At 55.8% G+C, this 19,574-nt stretch overlaps 1 protein-coding gene across 1 annotated transcript in view; it reads right to left on the minus strand.

Moving 5' to 3' along the window:
• LOC140402938 (pro-interleukin-16-like) overlaps positions 1 to 12,133 on the minus strand; it is a 43,682-nt gene extending 31,549 nt beyond the window's left edge. The window contains exon 1 of the mRNA XM_072490581.1: positions 11,188 to 12,133. Within this exon, the coding sequence (XP_072346682.1) occupies positions 11,188 to 11,237 (50 nt within the window). The 5' untranslated portion in view covers positions 11,238 to 12,133. The remainder of the gene's footprint in view (positions 1 to 11,187) is intronic.
• Positions 12,134 to 19,574: the final 7,441 nt, after the last annotated feature.

Below are 19,574 nucleotides of genomic sequence, written 5' to 3' on the forward strand. Positions count from 1 at the left end.
CTCTACACTGTCCCCATCAAACACTCCCAGGACAGGTACAGCACGGAGTTAGATACAGAGTAACGCTCCCTCTACACTGTCCCCATCACACACTCCCAGGACAGGTACAGCACGGGGTTAGACACAGAGTAAAGCTCAGTCTACACTGTCCCCATCAAACACTCCCAGGACAGGTACAGCACGGGGTTAGATACAGAGTAAAGCTCCCTCTACACTGTCCCCATCAAACACTCCCAGGACAGGTACAGCACGGGGTTAGATACTGAGTAAAGCTCCGTCTACACTATCCCCATCAAACACTCCCAGGACAGGTACAGCACAGGGTTAGATACAGAGTAAAGCTCCGTCTACACTGTCCCCATCAAACACTCTCAGGACAGGTACAGCACAGGGTTAGATACAGATTAAAGCTCCCTCTACACTGTCCCCATCAAACACTCCCAGGACAGGTACAGCACGGGGTTAAATACAGAGCAAAGCTCCCTCTACACTGTCCCCATCAAACACTCCCAGGACAGGTACAGCACGGGGTTAGATACAGAGTAAAGCTCCCTCTACACTGTCCCCATCAAACACTCCCAGGACAGGTACAGCACGGGGTTAGATACAGAGCACGGCACCCTCTACACTGTCCCCATCAAACACTCCCAGGACAGGTACAGCACGGGGTAAGATACAGAGTAAAGCTCCCTCTACACTGTCCCCGTCAAACACTCCCAGGACAGGTACAGCACGGGGTTAGATACAGAGTAAAGCTCCGTCTACACTGTCCCCATCAAACACTCCCAGGACAGGTACAGCACGGGGTTAGATACAGAGTAAAGCTCCCTCTACACTGTCCCCATCAAACACTCCCAGGACAGGTACAGCACAGGGTTAGATACAGGGTAAAGCTCCCTCTGCACTGTCCCCGTCAAACACTCCCAGGACAGGTACAGCACGGGGTTAGATACAGAGTAAAGCTCAGTCTACACTGTCCCCATCAAACACTCCCAGGACAGGTACAGCACAGGGTTAGATACAGGGTAAAGCTCCCTCTGCACTGTCCCCGTCAAACACTCCCAGGACAGGTACAGCACGGGGTTAGATACAGAGTAAAGCTCCCTCTACACTGTCCACATCAAACACTCCCAGGCAGGTACAGCACAGGGTTAGATACAGGGTAAAGCTCCCTCTGCACTGTCCCCATCAAACACTCCCAGGACAGGTACAGCACGGGGTTAGATACAGAGTAAAGCTCCCTCTACACTGTCCCCATCAAACACTCCCAGGACAGGTACAGCACGGGGTTAGATACAGAGTAAAGCTCCCTCTACACTGTCCCCATCAAACACTCCCAGGACAGGTACAGCACGGGGTTAGATACAGAGTAAAGCTCCCTCTTCACTGACCCCATCAAACACTCCCAGGACAGGTACAGCACGGGGTTAGATACAGAGTAAAGCTCCCTCTACACTGTCCCCATCAGACACTCCCAGGACAGGTACAGCACAGGGTTAGATACAGGGTAAAGCTCCCTCTGCACTGTCCCCGTCAAACACTCCCAGGACAGGTACAGCACGGGGTTAGATACAGAGTAAAGCTCCCTCTACACTGTCCCCATCAAACACTCCCAGGACTGGTACAGCATGGGGTTAGATACAGAGTAAAGCTCCTTCTACACTGTCCACATCAAACACTCCCAGGCAGGTACAGCACAGGGTTAGATACAGGGTAAAGCTCCCTCTGCACTGTCCCCATCAAACACTCCCAGGACAGGTACAGCACGGGGTTAGATACAGAGTAAAGCTCCCTCTACACTGTCCCCATCAAACACTCCCAGGACAGGTACAGCACGGGGTTAGATACAGAGTAAAGCTCCCTCTACACTGTCCCCATCAAACACTCCCAGGACAGGTACAGCACGGGGTTAGATACAGAGTAAAGCTCCCTCTTCACTGACCCCATCAAACACTCCCAGGACAGGTACAGCACAGGGTTAGATACAGAGTAAAGCTCCCTCTACACTGTCCCCATCAAACACTCCCAGGACAGGTACAGCACGGGGTTAGATACAGAGTAAAGCTCCCTCTACACTGTCCCCATCAAACACTCCCAGGACAGGTACAGCACGGGGTTAGATACAGAGTAAAGCTCAGTCTACACTGTCCCCATCAAACACTCCCAGGACAGGTACAGCACAGGGTTAGATACAGGGTAAAGCTCCCTCTGCACTGTCCCCGTCAAACACTCCCAGGACAGGTACAGCACGGGGTTAGATACAGAGTAAAGCTCCCTCTACACTGTCCACATCAAACACTCCCAGGCAGGTACAGCACGAGGTTAGATACAGGGTAAAGCTCCCTCTGCACTGTCCCCATCAAACACTCCCAGGACAGGTACAGCACGGGGTTAGATACAGAGTAAAGCTCCCTCTGCACTGTCCCCGTCAAACACTCCCAGGACAGGTACAGCACGGGGTTAGATACAGAGTAAAGCTCCCTCTACACTGTCCCCATCAAACACTCCCAGGACAGGTACAGCACGGGGTTAGATACAGAGTAAAGCTCCCTCTACACTGTCCCCAACAAACACTCCCAGGACAGGTACAGCACGGGGTTAGATACAGAGTAAAGCTCAGTCTACACTGTCCCCATCAAACACTCCCAGGACAGGTACAGCACAGGGTTAGATACAGAGCAAAGCTCCCTCTACACTGTCCCCATCAAACACTTCCAGGACAGGTACAGCACGGGGTTAGATACAGAGCAAAGCTCCCTCTGCACTGTCCCCATCAAACACTCCTAGGACAGGTACAGCACGGAGTTAGATACAGAGTAACGCTCCCTCTACACTGTCCCCACATCACACTCCTAGGACAGGTACACCACGGGGTTAGATACAGAGTAAAGCTCAGTCTACACTGTCCCCATCAAACACTCCCAGGACAGGCACAGCACGGGGTTAGATACAGAGTAAAGCTCCCTCTACACTGTCCCCATCAAACACTCCCAGGACAGGTACAGCACGGGGTTAGATACAGAGTAAAGCTCAGTCTACACTGTCCCCATCAAACACCCCCAGGATATGTACAGCACGGGGTTAGATACAGAGTAAAGCTCCCTCTACTCTGTCCCCATCAAACACTCCCAGGACAGGTACAGCACGGGGTTAGATACAGAGTAAAGCTCAGTCTACACTGTCCCCATCAAACACTCCCAGGACAGGTACAGCACGGGGTTAGATACAGAGTAAAGCTCCCTCTACACTGTCCCCATCAAACACTCCCAGGACAGGTACAGCACGGGGTTAGATACAGAGCACGGCACCCTCTACACGGTCCCCATCAAACACTCCCAGGACAGGTACAGCACGGGGTTAGATACAGAGTAAAGCTCTCTCTACACTGTCCCCATCAAACCCCCAAGGCCCAGGACAATGGGTACAGCATCGCAACCCCACTCTATTTCAGCCATTGCCCATAGAGGGGCAGGTCGTATTGAGGAAGCAGGGGGGCTGTAGAAGGACTGGGACAGGCTAGGAGAGTGGGCAAAGAAGGGGCAGATGAAATACAATGTGGAAAAGTGTGAGGGTATGAAAAGTGTGAAGGAGGAATTTAGGCATGGACTATTTTCTAAATGGGGAGATGCTTCGGAAATCAGAAGCACAAAGGGACTTGGGAGTCCTTGTTCACGGTTCTCTTAAGGTTAACGTGCAGGTTCAGTCGGCAGTTAGGAAGGCAAATGCTCAATTTTATTCCAAAGGCATTTTTTAGAGAGGTTGAAGGGATGATGACCTCGTTCATATGGGGAGGGAAGGTGGCCAGAGTGAGAAAGGTGCTGCTACAGAGGGGAAGGCAGGCAGGGGGTTTGGGTCTCCCGAACCTGATGTACTACTACTGGGCGGCGAATGTGGAGAAGGTGCGGAGCTGGGTCAGAGGGGTTGATTCCCAGTGGGTCAGAATGGAGGAGAGTTTGGGTAGGGGGTGAGGATTGAAGGCGCTAGCGACAGCGCCGCGCCCGATAGCCCCGGGGAAATACTCAGGGAGTCCGGTAGTAATAGCCTCATTGAGAATCTGGAGGCAGTTTCGCCAACCCTTCGGGTTGGGGGCAGGGTCAAGAGAAATGCCGATTCGGGGGAACCACAGATTTGGGCCAGGGAGGTGGGATGGGAATTTTCGGAATTGGGAGGAGACAGGGATTGGGACACTAAAAGATTTGCTTCTTGGGTGTCGGTTTGCAGGATTGAAGGGGCTGGAAGCGAAGTATGGGCTGGAGCAGGGGGAAATGTTGAGATACACGCAGGTTCGAGACTTTGCCAGAACGGAGATACAGAGCTTCCCGGTGGAGCCGGCCCCCACATTGCTGGAGGAGGTGCTGACGACAGGGGGACTGGAGAAGGGGGTAGTGTTGGCGGTTTACGGAGCTATTTTGGAAGCGGAGAAGGCACCACTGGAAGGGATCAAGGCAAAGTGGGAGGAAGAGTTGGGAGAGGGTATGGAGGAGGGGGTCTGGTGCGAGGTGCTCCGGAGAGTGAATGCCTCCACCTCGTGTGCGAGGTTGGGGCCGACACAGCTGAAGGTGGTATACAGAGCACACCTCACGAGGGCGAGGGTGAGCCGGCTCTTTGAGGGAGCGGAAGATGTGTGTGAACGTTGCGGGGGGGGGCCCCGCAAACCACATCCATATGTTCTGGTCCTGTCCAAAGCTGGAGGATTACTGGAAGGAGCTTTTTAGGGTAATCTCTAAAGTGGTGCACGGGAAACTGGACCCGGGCCCTCGGGAGGCCATATTCGGGATGTCGGGCCCACCGGGGTTGGAAACGGGCGCGGAGGCAGATGTTGGAGCCTTCGCCTCGTTGATCGCCCGAAGGCGGATCCTGTGAGGGTGGAGATCAACCTCTCCACCCTGTGCCCTGGCGGGGCGGGGGGGGGGGGAACTGCTGGAATTCTTGACTCTTGAAAGGTCAAATTTGAACTGGGGGAAGGAATTGAGAATTGGATCACAGCGAACATTGGGTGGGGTGGGGGTGGGGGGGGGGCTGTTGGGGGCTTGGAGGGTTGGGGGGGAGGGGGGAGGGGGGCTGTGTGTGTTAATGGCGACTATGGGTGATTCCTGATTCCCTTTTGTCATTTGTTTACGTCAACATGCCAATGTTTGGGGGTTTGGTGGGAGGATGGGAACGTTGTTGTTGATATGGGGATTGACATCACATTTGTTACTGATTATTGTTTATTGTTGGGTGTAAATTTGGGAGAAAATGTTTAAAAAAAAAGAAGGCAAATGCAATGTTAGCATTCACGTCGAGAGGGCTAGAATACAAGACCAGGGATGTACTTCTGAGGCTGTATCAGGCTCTGGTCAGACCCCATTGGGAGTATTGTGAGCAGTTTTGGGCCCCGTGTCGAAGGCAGGATGTGCTGGGGCCTTGGAAAGGGTCCAGAGGAGGTTCACAAGAACGATCCCTGGAATGAAGAGCTTGTCGTATGAGGAACGGTCGAGGACTCTGGGTCTGTACTCGTTGGTGTTTAGAAGGATGAGGGGGGATCTTATTGAAACTTACAGGATACTGCGAGGCCTGAATAGAGTGGACGTGGAGAGGATGTTTCCACTTGTCGGCGGGACGAGAAGCAGAGGACACCATCTCAGACTGAAGGGACGATCCTTTAAAACAGAGACGAGGAGGAATTTCTTCAGCCAGAGGGTGGTGAATCTGTGGAACTCTTTGCCGCAGAAGGCTGTGGAGGCCAAATCACTGAATGACTTTAAGACAGAGATAGATAGGTTCCTGATTAATAAGGGGATCAGGGGTTATGGGGAGATGGCAGGAGAATGGGGATGAGAAAATATCAGCCATGATTAAATGGCGGAGCAGACTCGATGGGCCGAGTGGCCTCATTTGGCTCCTATGTCTTATGGTCTCATGGGATATTTGACATGCATCTGATTTAACATCTTATCCGGGGTACGGAACCTCCGTCAGTGCGGCGCTCCCTCAGCACTGACCCTCCGACAGTGCGGCGCTCCCTCAGCACTGACCCTCTGACAGTGTGGCGCTCCCTCAGTACTGACCCTCCCACAGTGCGGCGCTCCCTCAGTACTGACCCTCCCACAGTACGGTGCTCCCTCAGTACTGACTCTCCGACAGTGTGGCGCTCCCTCAGTACTGACCCTCCGACAGTGCGGCGCTCCCTCAGTACTGACCCTCCCATAGTGCGGCGCTCCCTCAGTACTGACCCTCCGACAATGCGGCGCTCCCTCAGTACTGACCCTCCAACAGCGCGGCGCTCCCTCAGTACTGACCCTCCCACAGGGCGGCACTCCCTCAGTACTGACCCTCCCCCAGTGCGGCGCTCCCTCAGCACTGACCCTCCCAAAGTGCGGCACTCCCTCATTACTGATCCTCCGACAGTGTGGCGCTCCCTCAGTACTGACCCTCCGACAGTGTGGCGCTCCCTCAGTACTGACCCTCCGACAATGCGGCGCTCCCTCAGTACTGACCCTCCGACAGCGCGGCGCTCCCTCAGTACTGACCCTCCGACAGTTCGGCGCTCCCTCAGTACTGACCCTCCCAGAGTGCGGTGCTCCCTCAGTACTGACCCTCCCATAGTGCGGCGCTCCCTCAGTACTGACCCTCCGACAGTGCGGCGCTCCCTCAGCACTGACCCTCCCATAGTGCGGCGCTCCCTCAGCACTGACCCTCCCACAGTGCGGCGCTCCCTCAGCACTGACCCTCCGACAGTGTGGCGCTCCCTCAGCACTGACCCTCCCACAGTGCGGCGCTCCCTCAGTACTGACCCTCCCATAGTGCGGTGCTCCCTCAGTACTGACCCTCCCACAGTGCGGCACTCCCTCAGTACTGACCCTCCCCCAGTGCGGCGCTCCCTCAGCACTGACCCTCCCAAAGTGCGGCACTCCCTCAGTACTGATCCTCCGACAGTGTGGCGCTCCCTCAGTACTGACCCTCCGACAGTGTGGCGCTCCCTCAGTACTGACCCTCCGACAATGCGGCGCTCCCTCAGTACTGACCCTCCGACAGTGCGGCGCTCCCTCAGTACTGACCCTCCGACAGTTCGGCGCTCCCTCAGTACTGACCCTCCCACAGTGCGGTGCTCCCTCAGTACTGACCCTCCGACAGTGCGGCGCTCCTCAGCACTGACCCTCCCATAGTGCGGCGCTCCCTCAGTACTGACCCTCCGACAGTGCGGCACTCCCTCAGCACTGACCCTCCCACAGTGCGGCGCTCCCTCAGCACTGACCCTCCCACAGTGCGGCGCTCCCTCAGTACTGACCCTCCGACAGTGTGGCGCTCCCTCAGCACTGACCCTCCGACAGTGCGGCGTTCCCTCAGTACTGACCCTCCCACAGTGCGCACTCCCTCAGTACTGACCCTCCGACAGTGCGGCGCTCCCTCAGCACTGACCCTCCCACAGTGCAGCGCTCCCTCAGTACTGACCCTCCCACAGTGCGGCTCTCCCTCAGCACTGACCCTCCGACAGTGCGGCGTTCCCTCAGTACTGACCCTCCCACAGTGCGGCGCTCCCTCAGTACTGACCCTCCGACAGCGCGGCGCTCCCTCAGTACTGACCCTCCCACAGTGCGGCGCTCCCTCAGTACTGACCCTCCCACAGTGCGGCACTCCCTCAGTACTGACCCTCCCACAGTGCGGCGCTCCCTCAGTACTGACCCTCCCACAGCGCGGCGCTCCCTCAGTACTGACCCTCCCATAGTGCGGCGCTCCCTCACTACTGACCCTCCCACAGTGCAGCGCTCCCTCAGTACTGACCCTCCCACAGTGCGGTGCTCCCTCAGTACTGACCCTCCCACAGTGCGACACTCCCTCAGTACTGACCCTCCGACAGTGTGGCACTCCCTCAGTACTGACCCTCTGACAGTGCGGCGCTCCCTCAGTACTGACCCTCCCACAGTGCGGCGCTCCCTCAGTACTGACCCTCCCACAGTGCGACACTCCCTCAGTACTGACCCTCCGACAGTGTGGCACTCCCTCAGTACTGACCCTCCCACAGTGCGGCGCTCCCTCGGTACTGACCCTCCCACAGTGCGGCGCTCCCTCAGTACTGACCCTCCCACAGTGCGGCACTCCCTCAGTACTGACCCTCTCACAGTGCGGCGCTCCCTCAGTGCTGACCCTTTGACAGCGCGGCTCTCCCTCAGTACTGACCCTCCCATAGTGCGGCTCTCCCTCAGTACTGACCCTCCCACAGTGCGGCATTCCCTCAGCACTGACCCTCCCACAGTGCGGCACTCCCTCAGTACTGACCCTCTGACAGTGCGGCATTCCCTCAGCACTGACCCTCCGACAGCGCGGCTCTCCCTCAGTACTCACCCTCCGACAGTGCGGCGCTCCCTCAGAGTGCTGACCCTCCGACAGCGCGGCTCTCCCTCAGTACTCACCCTCCGACAGTGCGGCGCTCCCTCAGTACTGACCCTCCCACAGTGCGGCACTCCCTCAGTACTGACCCTCCCACAGTGCGGCGCTCCCTCGGTACTGACCCTCCCACAGTGCGGCGCTCCCTCAGTACTGACCCTCCCCCAGTGCGGCGCTCCCTCAGCACTGACCCTCCCAAAGTGCGGCACTCCCTCAGTACTGATCCTCCGACAGTGTGGCGCTCCCTCAGTACTGACCCTCCGACAGTGTGGCGCTCCCTCAGTACTGACCCTCCGACAATGCGGCGCTCCCTCAGTACTGACCCTCCGACAGTGCGGCGCTCCCTCAGTACTGACCCTCCGACAGTTCGGCGCTCCCTCAGTACTGACCCTCCCACAGTGCGGTGCTCCCTCAGTACTGACCCTCCGACAGTGCGGCGCTCCTCAGCACTGACCCTCCCATAGTGCGGCGCTCCCTCAGTACTGACCCTCCGACAGTGCGGCACTCCCTCAGCACTGACCCTCCCACAGTGCGGCGCTCCCTCAGCACTGACCCTCCCACAGTGCGGCGCTCCCTCAGTACTGACCCTCCGACAGTGTGGCGCTCCCTCAGCACTGACCCTCCGACAGTGCGGCGTTCCCTCAGTACTGACCCTCCCACAGTGCGCACTCCCTCAGTACTGACCCTCCGACAGTGCGGCGCTCCCTCAGCACTGACCCTCCCACAGTGCAGCGCTCCCCTCAGTACTGACCCTCCCACAGTGCGGCGCTCCCTCAGCACTGACCCTCCGACAGTGCGGCGTTCCCTCAGTACTGACCCTCCCACAGTGCGGCGCTCCCTCAGTACTGACCCTCCGACAGCGCGGCGCTCCCTCAGTACTGACCCTCCCACAGTGCGGCGCTCCCTCAGTACTGACCCTCCCACAGTGCGGCACTCCCTCAGTACTGACCCTCCCACAGTGCGGCGCTCCCTCAGTACTGACCCTCCCACAGCGCGGCGCTCCCTCAGTACTGACCCTCCCATAGTGCGGCGCTCCCTCACTACTGACCCTCCCACAGTGCAGCGCTCCCTCAGTACTGACCCTCCCACAGTGCGGCGCTCCCTCAGTACTGACCCTCCCACAGTGCGACACTCCCTCAGTACTGACCCTCCGACAGTGTGGCACTCCCTCAGTACTGACCCTCTGACAGTGCGGCGCTCCCTCAGTACTGACCCTCCCACAGTGCGGCGCTCCCTCAGTACTGACCCTCCCACAGTGCGACACTCCCTCAGTACTGACCCTCCGACAGTGTGGCACTCCCTCAGTACTGACCCTCTCACAGTGCGGCGCTCCCTCAGTGCTGACCCTTTGACAGCGCGGCTCTCCCTCAGTACTGACCCTCCCATAGTGCGGCTCTCCCTCAGTACTGACCCTCCCACAGTGCGGCATTCCCTCAGCACTGACCCTCCCACAGTGCGGCACTCCCTCAGTACTGACCCTCTGACAGTGCGGCATTCCCTCAGCACTGACCCTCCCACAGTGCGGCGCTCCCTCAGTGCTGACCCTCCGACAGCGCGGCTCTCCCTCAGTACTCACCCTCCGACAGTGCGGCGCTCCCTCAGTACTGACCCTCCCACAGTGCGGCACTCCCTCAGTACTGACCCTCCCACAGTGCGGCGCTCCCTCGGTACTGACCCTCCCACAGTGCGGCGCTCCCTCAGTACTGACCCTCCCACAGTGCGGCACTCCCTCAGTACTGACCCTCCCACAGCGCGGCGCTCCCTCAGTACTGACCCTCCCATAGTGCGGCGCTCCCTCACTACTGACCCTCCCACAGTGCAGCGCTCCCTCAGTACTGACCCTCCCACAGTGCGGCGCTCCCTCAGTACTGACCCTCCCACAGTGCGACACTCCCTCAGTACTGACCCTCCGACAGTGTGGCACTCCCTCAGTACTGACCCTCGGACAGTGCGGCGCTCCCTCAGTACTGACCCTCCCACAGTGCGGCGCTCCCTCAGTACTGACCCTCCCACAGTGCGACACTCCCTCAGTACTGACCCTCCGACAGTGTGGCACTCCCTCAGTACTGACCCTCCCACAGTGCGGCGCTCCCTCGGTACTGACCCTCCCACAGTGCGGCGCTCCCTCAGTACTGACCCTCCCACAGTGCGGCACTCCCTCAGTACTGACCCTCTCACAGTGCGGCGCTCCCTCAGTGCTGACCCTTTGACAGCGCGGCTCTCCCTCAGTACTGACCCTCCCATAGTGCGGCTCTCCCTCAGTACTGACCCTCCCACAGTGCGGCCATTCCCGTCAGTACTGACCCTCCCATAGTGCGGCACTCCCTCAGTACTGACCCTCCCATAGTGCGGCTCTCCCTCAGTACTGACCCTCCCACAGTGCAGTGCTCCCTCAGTACTGACCCTCCCACAGTGCGGCATTCCCTCAGTACTGACCCTCCCACAGTGCGGCGCTCCCTCAGTACTGACCCTCCCACAGTGCAGCGCACCCTCAGCACTGACCCTCCGACAGCGCGGCTCTCCCTCAGTACTCACCCTCCGACATTGATACTGGCACAGGGAGGGGAGCGGGACCAGTTAGAAATGAGGCTATTGCCAAATTTCCCTGTACCAGGACTTTCAAGGTGGATGAACCCAAAGATTTGGGATTGATCGCGCAACGGTAAATGGAAGTGCTCGGATTTTGTTGTGTTGGTGTCGGTTTGGATGGGGAATGCGGGCCTCTTGTGGACTTAAGGTCAAAGGTTTGTCTCAGGGTTGACCGAGAACCATTTTGCCCCTCAGTAAGGTTTGGGGTCGGTCGCGTGTGTGGAATCTTACCTTATGGAGTAACTCTTGTCCAACTGGCCTATGTCACTGTGAGTTGTCATCACCGACTCGTCAGACAGCGAGCACTCGTCATCGGACTTGATGCCAGGGAAGAGTGAGGCCTTGTCCGAAAGGCTGCCCAGTTCAGACCAGCTGTCGTACGGGCTGGAGGTGCCGGGCTGTCCCCTCAGTAGCGACCGCCCTAGGAACCCGAGGCACTTCCTGTCGTCCTCATCGTCGGCCTCTTCAGCGTCGCTAGGCCCGGCCCCGTCCTCGGCCTCTGGCGGCAGGCCGAGCGGCGACGGAAGGCTTCGAGCAGCCGCCACTCCCGGGGGGGCGACCAAGTGACCTCTCGGGATCTGACGAAACCGTGGGCTGACCTTTGCCCCCTGCGGCAGGAAGGCCTTCCGCTGTCTCGTTGGGATCTACCTCCTCCCCTCGCCCCAAGGTGGGACCCCCTCTCGGGCCTTTGGGCGAATCCCGGGCCCCACGCGATGCGGCCAGCGGGCACTGAATCTCCGAGACCTCAGACGCGCCTGCCGCCCGTTTGACCATCTCCAGATCCGTCGCAACGTCGTTCCTGGCTGCCTTCGCAGATTTGCGCGTCCCACCCAGTGGGTCCATCGAATGGTCAACGCGAGCGTCCTCAATTTCAGGACCTTGCCCTCCGAATGACTTTGGGGCCTGTTGATCTCCTGAAGGCTCTGAGGCCTCCACTGGAAGCCAATCGTCTTCAAACGTCCCTTGGCCCCCTCCACGCCCTTTGAGCCAGTCCCACGTGAGGTACCAACGGGGCAGATTTCGACCTGCTCTTGCGCCCGTTGCTCCCGCCTGTCTGCCCCATTGCCCGAGTCGGAGTTTCCAGCGGGCATTTTGGTGGCCACCTCCTGCTGGGAGCCCTTCCTGGCGCAGCGCTGCCTGACGATCTGCTCGAACGAGTGGATCTTCTGCAGGACGGACGAAGGCCGCCCCGGAGCCGCCCCCGTCGTCATGGCGCGTGGCCGCGGCGCCCCCCGCCCCGCCGCTCCCGTCCACCTCGCCCTTGCGGTGGCTCACCAGGCCCTCGCACCTCCTCCTGATGCTCTCCAGGGCGCCGGCCGTTCCCCCGGGCTTGGCGTCGCCCGGCCCGGCCCCTCCCCCCGCCCTTGTGGCCGCCCGGACTCCGCGGTCTTCCAGAACTGGGTGGCCCCCAGGCTTGAGAGCGGCGATGGCCGCCAGGCTGCGGCTCCCCGCCCTCGTGGAGGCTGAGCTTCCGCGGGCCGATCCCGCCGCCCGGTCCCCCCCCGGCTCCGGACTTCCCGGAGAACACGGAGAAGCTCCGAGCTTTCCGCTGCTCCTCTTTGGCCCGGCTGGAGGGCTTCCCCTTGGCCGCCATGGCCTCGGAATTCTTGATGGCTTTTGACGTGTCCCCAGATTCCAAGAGGCTGACCTGGTTCCCCGGAAAGGCCAGCTGAACTTGGCTTCCATGTTGGCGGCTCCAGCAAGGGGGGGAAACTCTGGGTAGAGATTCCGGATTGGGGAGGAGGTTGAAGCAGGGCCTACCTCCAGGTATCTACCTGCCCGTTGCTTCCCGATCAGCTGACTTTGTCGCTACATATCCAAGGAATATCATTGGCGGGTGAAGAGGGCGGTGAAAGGCGCTATGGAAATGCAGGCCGGCTGCGTCCGAGACTCCACTCCAATGACCTTCGTTGCTGTGTCGTCTCCGTCGCACTTCGGAGCGGGACTTCCTCGACGGGTTAGCTGCAGGTTTGAAAAAAACACAAGGTGAGGGTCAAGGTGGGGGCTCGTTCGCCCCACCCCCCCCCGCCGGGGGCCGCCCTTCGGAAGTGCCGGCGCAAAGGGACACCGCAAAGCTAGCACGGAGGTTTAGCGAGCTGCGAGACGTCAGATGGGTGGGCACAAATGGCGTGTTGGCCTTCATTGCGAGGGGGGGTCCGAGTGGACGAATAAGAAAATCTTGCTCCAGTTGGGCAGGGGTGACGAAGTTTGATACCTCAGATTTATTCGATTATAGAATGGCAAATGGGGTTTAACCCGGACAGCACAGTGGCACAGTGGTTAGCACAGTTGCTTCACAGCGCCAGGGTCCCAGGTTCGATTCCCCGCTGGGTCACTGTCTGTGTGGAGTCTGCACGTTCTCCCCGTGTCTGCGTGGGTTTCCTCCGGGTGCTCCGGTTTCCTCCCACAGTCCCAAAGATGTGGTTAGGTGCATTGGCCATGCTAAATTGTCTCTTAGTGTCCAAAGATGTGCAGGTTCGGTGGATTGGCCGTGCTAAATTGTCCCTTAGTGTCCAAAGATGTGCAGGTTCGGTGGATTGGCCGTATTAAATTGTCCCTTAGAGTCCAAAGATGTGCAGGTTAGGTGGATTGGCCGTGATAAATTGTCCCTTAGTGTCCAAAGATGTGCAGGTTAGGTGGATTGGCCGTGCTAAATTGTCCCTTAGTGTCCAAAGATTTGCAGGTTAGGTGGATTGGCCGTGCTAAATTGTCCTTAGTGTCCAAAGATGTGCAGGTTAGGTGGATTGGCCGTGCTAAATTGTCCCTTAGTGTCCAAAGATGTGCAGGTTAGATGGATTAGCCGTGCTAAATTGTCCCTTAGTGTCCAAAGATGTGCAGGTTGGGTGGAATGGCCGTGCTACATTGCCCCTTAGTGTCCAAAGATGTACAGGTTAGGTGGATTGGTTGTGCTAAATTGTCCCTTAGTGTCCAAAGATGTGGTTAGGTGGATTGGCCGTGCTAAATTGTCCCTTAGTGTCCAAAGATGTGCAGGTTAGGTGAATTGGCCGTGCTAAATTGTCTCTTAGTGTCCAAAGATGTGCAGGTTAGGTGAATTGGCCGTGCTAAATTGTCTCTTAGTGTCCAAAGATGTGCAGGTTAGGTGGATTGGCCGTGCTAAATTGTCCCTTAGTGTCCCAAAGATGTGCAGGTTGGGTGGAATGGCCGTGCTACATTGCCCCTTAGTGTCCAAAGATGTGCAGGTTAGGTGGATTTGGTTGTGCTAAATTGTCCCTTAGTGTCCAAAGATGTGGTTAGGTGGATTGGCCGTGCTAAATTGTCCCTTAGTGTCCAAAGATGTGCAGGTTAGGTGGATTGGCCGTGCTAAATTGTCCCTCAGTGTCCAAAGATGTGCAGGTTAGGTGGATTGGCCGTGCTAAATTGTCCCTTAGTGTCCAAAGATGTGCAGGTTAGGTGAATTGGCCGTGCTAAATTGTCTCTTAGTGTCCAAAGATGTGCAGGTTAGGTGAATTGGCCGTGCTAAATTGTCTCTTAGTGTCCAAAGATGTGCAGGTTAGGTGGATTGGCCGTGCTACATTGTCCCTTAGTGTCCAAAGGATGTGCAGGTTAGGTGCATTGGCCGTGGTAAATTGTCCCTTCGTGTCCAAAGATGTGCAGGTTAGGTGGATTGGCTGTGCAAATTGTCCCTTACTGTCCAAAGATGTGCAGGTTAGGTGGATTGGCTGTGCTAAATTGTCCCTTTGTGTCCAAAGATGTGCAGGTTAGGTGGATTGGCCGCGCTAAATTGTCCCTTAGCGTCCAAAGATGTGCAGGTTAGGTGGATTGGCCGTGCTAAATTGTCACTTAGTGTCCAAAGATGTACAGGTTAGGTGGATTGGCTGTGCTAAATTGTCCCTTTGTGCCCAAAGATGTGCAGGTCAGGTGGATTGGCCGCGCTAAATTGTCCCTTAGTGTCCAAAGATGTACAGGTTAGGTGGATTGGCTGTGCTAAATTGTACCTTACTGTCCAAAGTTGTGCAGGGTTATGTGGATTGGCCGTGCTAAATTGTCCCTTAGTGTCCAAAGATGTACAGGTTAGGTGGATTGGCCGTGCTAAATTGTCCCTTAGTGTCCAAAGATGTACAGGTTAGGTGGATTGGCTGTGCTAAATTGTCCCTTACTGTCCAAAGATGTGCAGGTTAGGTGGATTCGCCGTGCTAAATTGTCCCTTAGTGTCCAAAGAGGTGCAAGTTAGGTGGATTGGCCGTGCTAAATTGTCCCTTAGTGTCCAAAGATGTGCAGGTTAGGTGGATTGGCCATGCTAAATTGTCCCTTAGTGTCCAAAGATGTGCAGGTTAGGTGGATTGGCCGTGCTAAATTGTGCCTTAGTGTCCAAAGATGTGCGGGTTAGTTGGATTGGCCGTGATAAATTGCCCCTTAGTGTCCAAAGATGTGCGGGTTAGGTGGATTGGCCGTGCTAAATTGTCCCTTAGTGTCCAAAGATATGCAGGTTAGGTGGATTGGCCGTGCTAAATTGTCCCTTAGTGTCCAAAGATGTGCGGGTTAGGTGGATTGGCCGTGCTAAATTGTCCCTTAGTGTCCAAAGATGTGCAGGTTAGGTGGATTGGCCGTGCTAAATTGTGCCTTAGTGTCCAAAGATGTGCAGGTTAGGTGGATTGGCCGCGCTAAATTGTCCCTTAGTGTCCAAAGATGTACAGTTTAGGTGGATTGGCCGTGCTAAATTGTCCCTTAGTGTCCAAAAAATGTTAAGTGGGGGTTACTGGGTTACGGGGTTCGGGTAGATACGTGGGCTTCAGTAGGGTGCTCTTTGTAAGAGCCGGTGCAGACTCGATGGGCTGAATGGCCCTCCTTCTGCCTGTACATTGTATGATAATTCTATAAATGTGAGGTAATGCATTTTGGGGGGGTCTAACATAGAGGGGGAAATATTCCGTATATGGCAAAACTCTGAGGAATATAGAAAGTCAGAGAGACCTGGGCGTGCAGGTCCACAGATCTTTGAAAGTGGCAACACAAGTGGACAAGGTGGTCAAGGAAGCAGACGGAATGCTCGCCTTCATTGGACGGGGCATCGAGTATAAAAAACTGACAAGTCAGGCTGCAGTTGTACAGAACCTCGGTTAGGCCGCACTCGGAATATTGCGCACAATTCTGGTCGCCACACTACCAGAAGGAAGTGGAGGCTTTGGAGAGGGTGCAGAGGAGGTTTACCAGGATGTTGCCTGGTCTGGAGGGTGAGAGCGATGCGGAGAGGCTGAATAGACTCGGACTGTTTTCATTAGAACGACGGAGGTTGAGGGGCGACCTGATAGAGGTCTACAAGATTATGAGGGGCATGGATAGAGTGGATGGGCAGGCACTCTTTCCCAGGGTGGTGGGGGGGGGGGGGGGTGTCAGTCACCAGGGGACATAGGTTTAAGGTCAGTGGGGCAAGGTTTAGAGATGTGCGAGGCAGGTTTTTTACGCAGAGGGTGGTGAGTGTCTGGAACGCGTTGCCAGGGGTGGTTGTGGAAATGGATACATTAATGCCCCCTAGTTCTGCTTTCACCCGCCAGTGGAAACAACCTGCCCGCAAAGTATCCTATCTATTCCCTTCTTAATTTTACATGTTTCTATAAGATCCCCCCCCCCCGCATCCTTCTAAATTCCAACGAGTACAGTCCCAGTCTACTCAACCTCTCCTCGTAATCCAACCTCTTCAGCTCTGGGATTAACCTAGTGAATCTCCTCTGCACACCCTCCAGCGCCAGTATGTCCTTTCTCAGGTAAGGAGACCAAAACTGAACACAATACTCCAGGTGTGGCCTCACTAACACCTTATACAATTGCAGCATAACCTCCCTAGTCTTAAACTCCATCCCTCTAGCAACGAAGGACAAAACTCCATTCGCCTTCTTAATCACCTGCTGCACCTGTAAACCAACTTTTTGCGACTCATGCACTAGCACACCCAGGTCTCTCTGCACAGCGGCATGTTTTAATATTTTATCATTCAAATAATAATCCCTTTTGCTGTTAGTCCGACCAAAATGGATAACCTAACATTTGTCAACATTGTAATCCATCGGGACGAGGCTATCCGGCCCTTCGAGCCTGCTCCGCCGTTCAATCATGGCTGATCATCGAGTTCAATACCCTGATCCTGCCTCCCCCCATATCCCTCGATCCCATCAGCTCCAAGAGCTGTATCTAATAATGAAATGAAAATGAAAATCGCTTATTGTCACAAGTGGGCTTCAAATGAAGTTACTGTGAAAAGCCCCTAGTCGCCACATTCCGGCGCCTGTTCGGGGAGGCTGGTACGGGAATTGTACCGTGCTGCTGGCCTGCCTTGGTCTGCTTTCAAAGCCGGCTATTTAGCCCAGTGTGCTAAACCAGCCCCAGTGTTCCTGAAATTCCACAACGTTTTTGGCCTCAACTACTTTCTGCGGTAGCGAATTCCACAGATTCACCGCTCTCTGGATGAAGAAATTTCTCCTCACCTCAATCCTAAAAAGTTTACCCCTTATCCTCAAACTATGACCTCTAGTTCTGGACTCCCCCACCATCGGGAACATTCTTTCTGAATCTACCCTGTCTAATCCTGTTAGAATTTTATACATTTCTATGAGATCCCCTCTCAATCTTCTAAACTCCTCTAAATATAATCCTAACCAACCTCTCCTCATATGACAGTCCCGCCGTCCCAGGAATCAGTCTTGTAAACCTTCGCTGCACTCCTTCCACAGCAAGAACATCCTCGCTCAGATAAGGAGACCACAGCAGCCCACAATACCCCAGGTGTGGCCTCACCAATGCCCTGTACAATTGCAGTAAAACATATCCTATTCCGATACTCAAATCCTCTCGCTATGAAGGCCAACATACCATTTGCCTTCTTTACCGCCTGCTGTACCTGCGTGCTTACTTTTAGCAACTGATGCACGAGGACACCAAGGTCTCGCTGAGTATCCGGCCTCTCTCAATTTACACCCATTCAAATCATAATCTGCCTTCCTATTTTTGCCACCGAAGCGGATACCTCACATTTATCCACATTAAACTGCATCTGCCGTGCGTTTGCCCACTCACTCAGCCTGTCCAAATCCCGCTGAAGCATCTCTGCAGCCTCCTCACAGCTCACCCTCCCACCCAAATTTGTTTCAATTGCAAATTTGGAATAATACGTTTAGTTCCCTCGTCCAAATCATCAATATATAATGTGAACAGTTGGGGTCCTAGCATAGATCCCCGTGGTACCCCAGTCACTGCCTATGAATCGATAAGAAAACATTTATTCCAACTTTTTGCTTCCGCTCTGCAAACCAGCTTTTATCCATCTCAAGACACTACCCATAATCTCATGCGCTTTAACTTTACATAGTAATCTGCTCTGTGAGACTTTGTCGAAAGCCTTCTGAAGGTCTAAATAAACCACATCCACCGGTTCTCCCTGGTTAACTCTACTAGTTACATCTTCAAAGAATTCTAGTAGATTTGTGAAGCATGAAGGATTTTTTCCCTCGGTTGCTGGGATCCATCCCGCTGGAGCGACTGCTGCTTCCGGATGTGGAAGGGGAGGGAAGAATTGGGGATATATACATAAATGGGTGGGGGATCAGGGAGGCGAGCGGGGTGGTGAAGATCAAGGAGAAATGGGAAGCGGAGTTGGGAATGGAGGTCAATTGGGGAGTATGGAGTGAGGCACTGCGAAGGGTAAACGGGACCTCCTCTTGTGCAAGGATGAGCCTGATACAGTTTACGGTGGTGCACAGGGTGTGTATGACTCGGGCGAGAATGAGTGGGTTCTTTCAGGGGGGTAGCAGATGAGTGGGAGAGGTGTGGGCGGGGCCAGCGAATTTGCGCGCACATGTTTTGGGTTGTGAAAAATTGGGAAGATTCTGGGCGGGGAGTGTTCGCGGTCTTCGCCAGGATAGTGGAGGAGAAGGTGGACCCTTTGGTGGCGATATTCGGGGTCTCAGAGAAGCCGGAGCTCACGGAGAGGAGGAAGGCCGATGTCGTGGCCTTGGCCTCTCTGATTGCACAGCGGCGAATTTCACTGGAGTGGCGGTCGGCATCGCCACCGGCGGGAGGGTGGGGGGGGGGCGTAGCGGCTTGGTTGGGTGACCTGTACGACTTCCTGCGGTTAGAGAAGATAACGTGTGAGTTAAGGGGCTCAGCAGGGGGGTGTTTCAGGAAGGGTGGGCGATGTTTGTGACCGTATTTGAGGGGCAGTTTGTCGCAGGGGTTGGGGGGGGGGGGGGGTGAAAAAGAGGACAAATTTGTACAGACTATATAGTTGCTTGTTGGGAAGTATGTTTCCCGGGGCGTTTGTGAGCTGTAACCTGTTTTGATACATGTTTGTAATAAAATACATTAAAACAAAGTGTGGTAAACCACTGTAGTGTATAACATGTGTATTGTGGTAAGCTGCGACTGTATTACATGTAATGTGGTAAACCACTGCCTGATGGCTCCGCCTCCCCTCGGGCCCGGTATAAAGGTGGCTGGTCTCTGCCCCTGCCCCAGTTCGGGATCAGAGGCCAGGAGGCTTTCTGTTTACTTTACTAAAGCCTCAGTTACGCTCACCGCTCGTCGCGTGTTCATCGACGGCACATCAAAAAGCATGAAGGATTTACTTGTACTGGAGGCGGAAGAGCGGAGGTTCGCTCGATTGGTCG

Source organism: Scyliorhinus torazame, chromosome 26, assembly GCF_047496885.1.
Source record: "Scyliorhinus torazame isolate Kashiwa2021f chromosome 26, sScyTor2.1, whole genome shotgun sequence".
Classification (NCBI taxonomy): domain Eukaryota; kingdom Metazoa; phylum Chordata; class Chondrichthyes; order Carcharhiniformes; family Scyliorhinidae; genus Scyliorhinus; species Scyliorhinus torazame.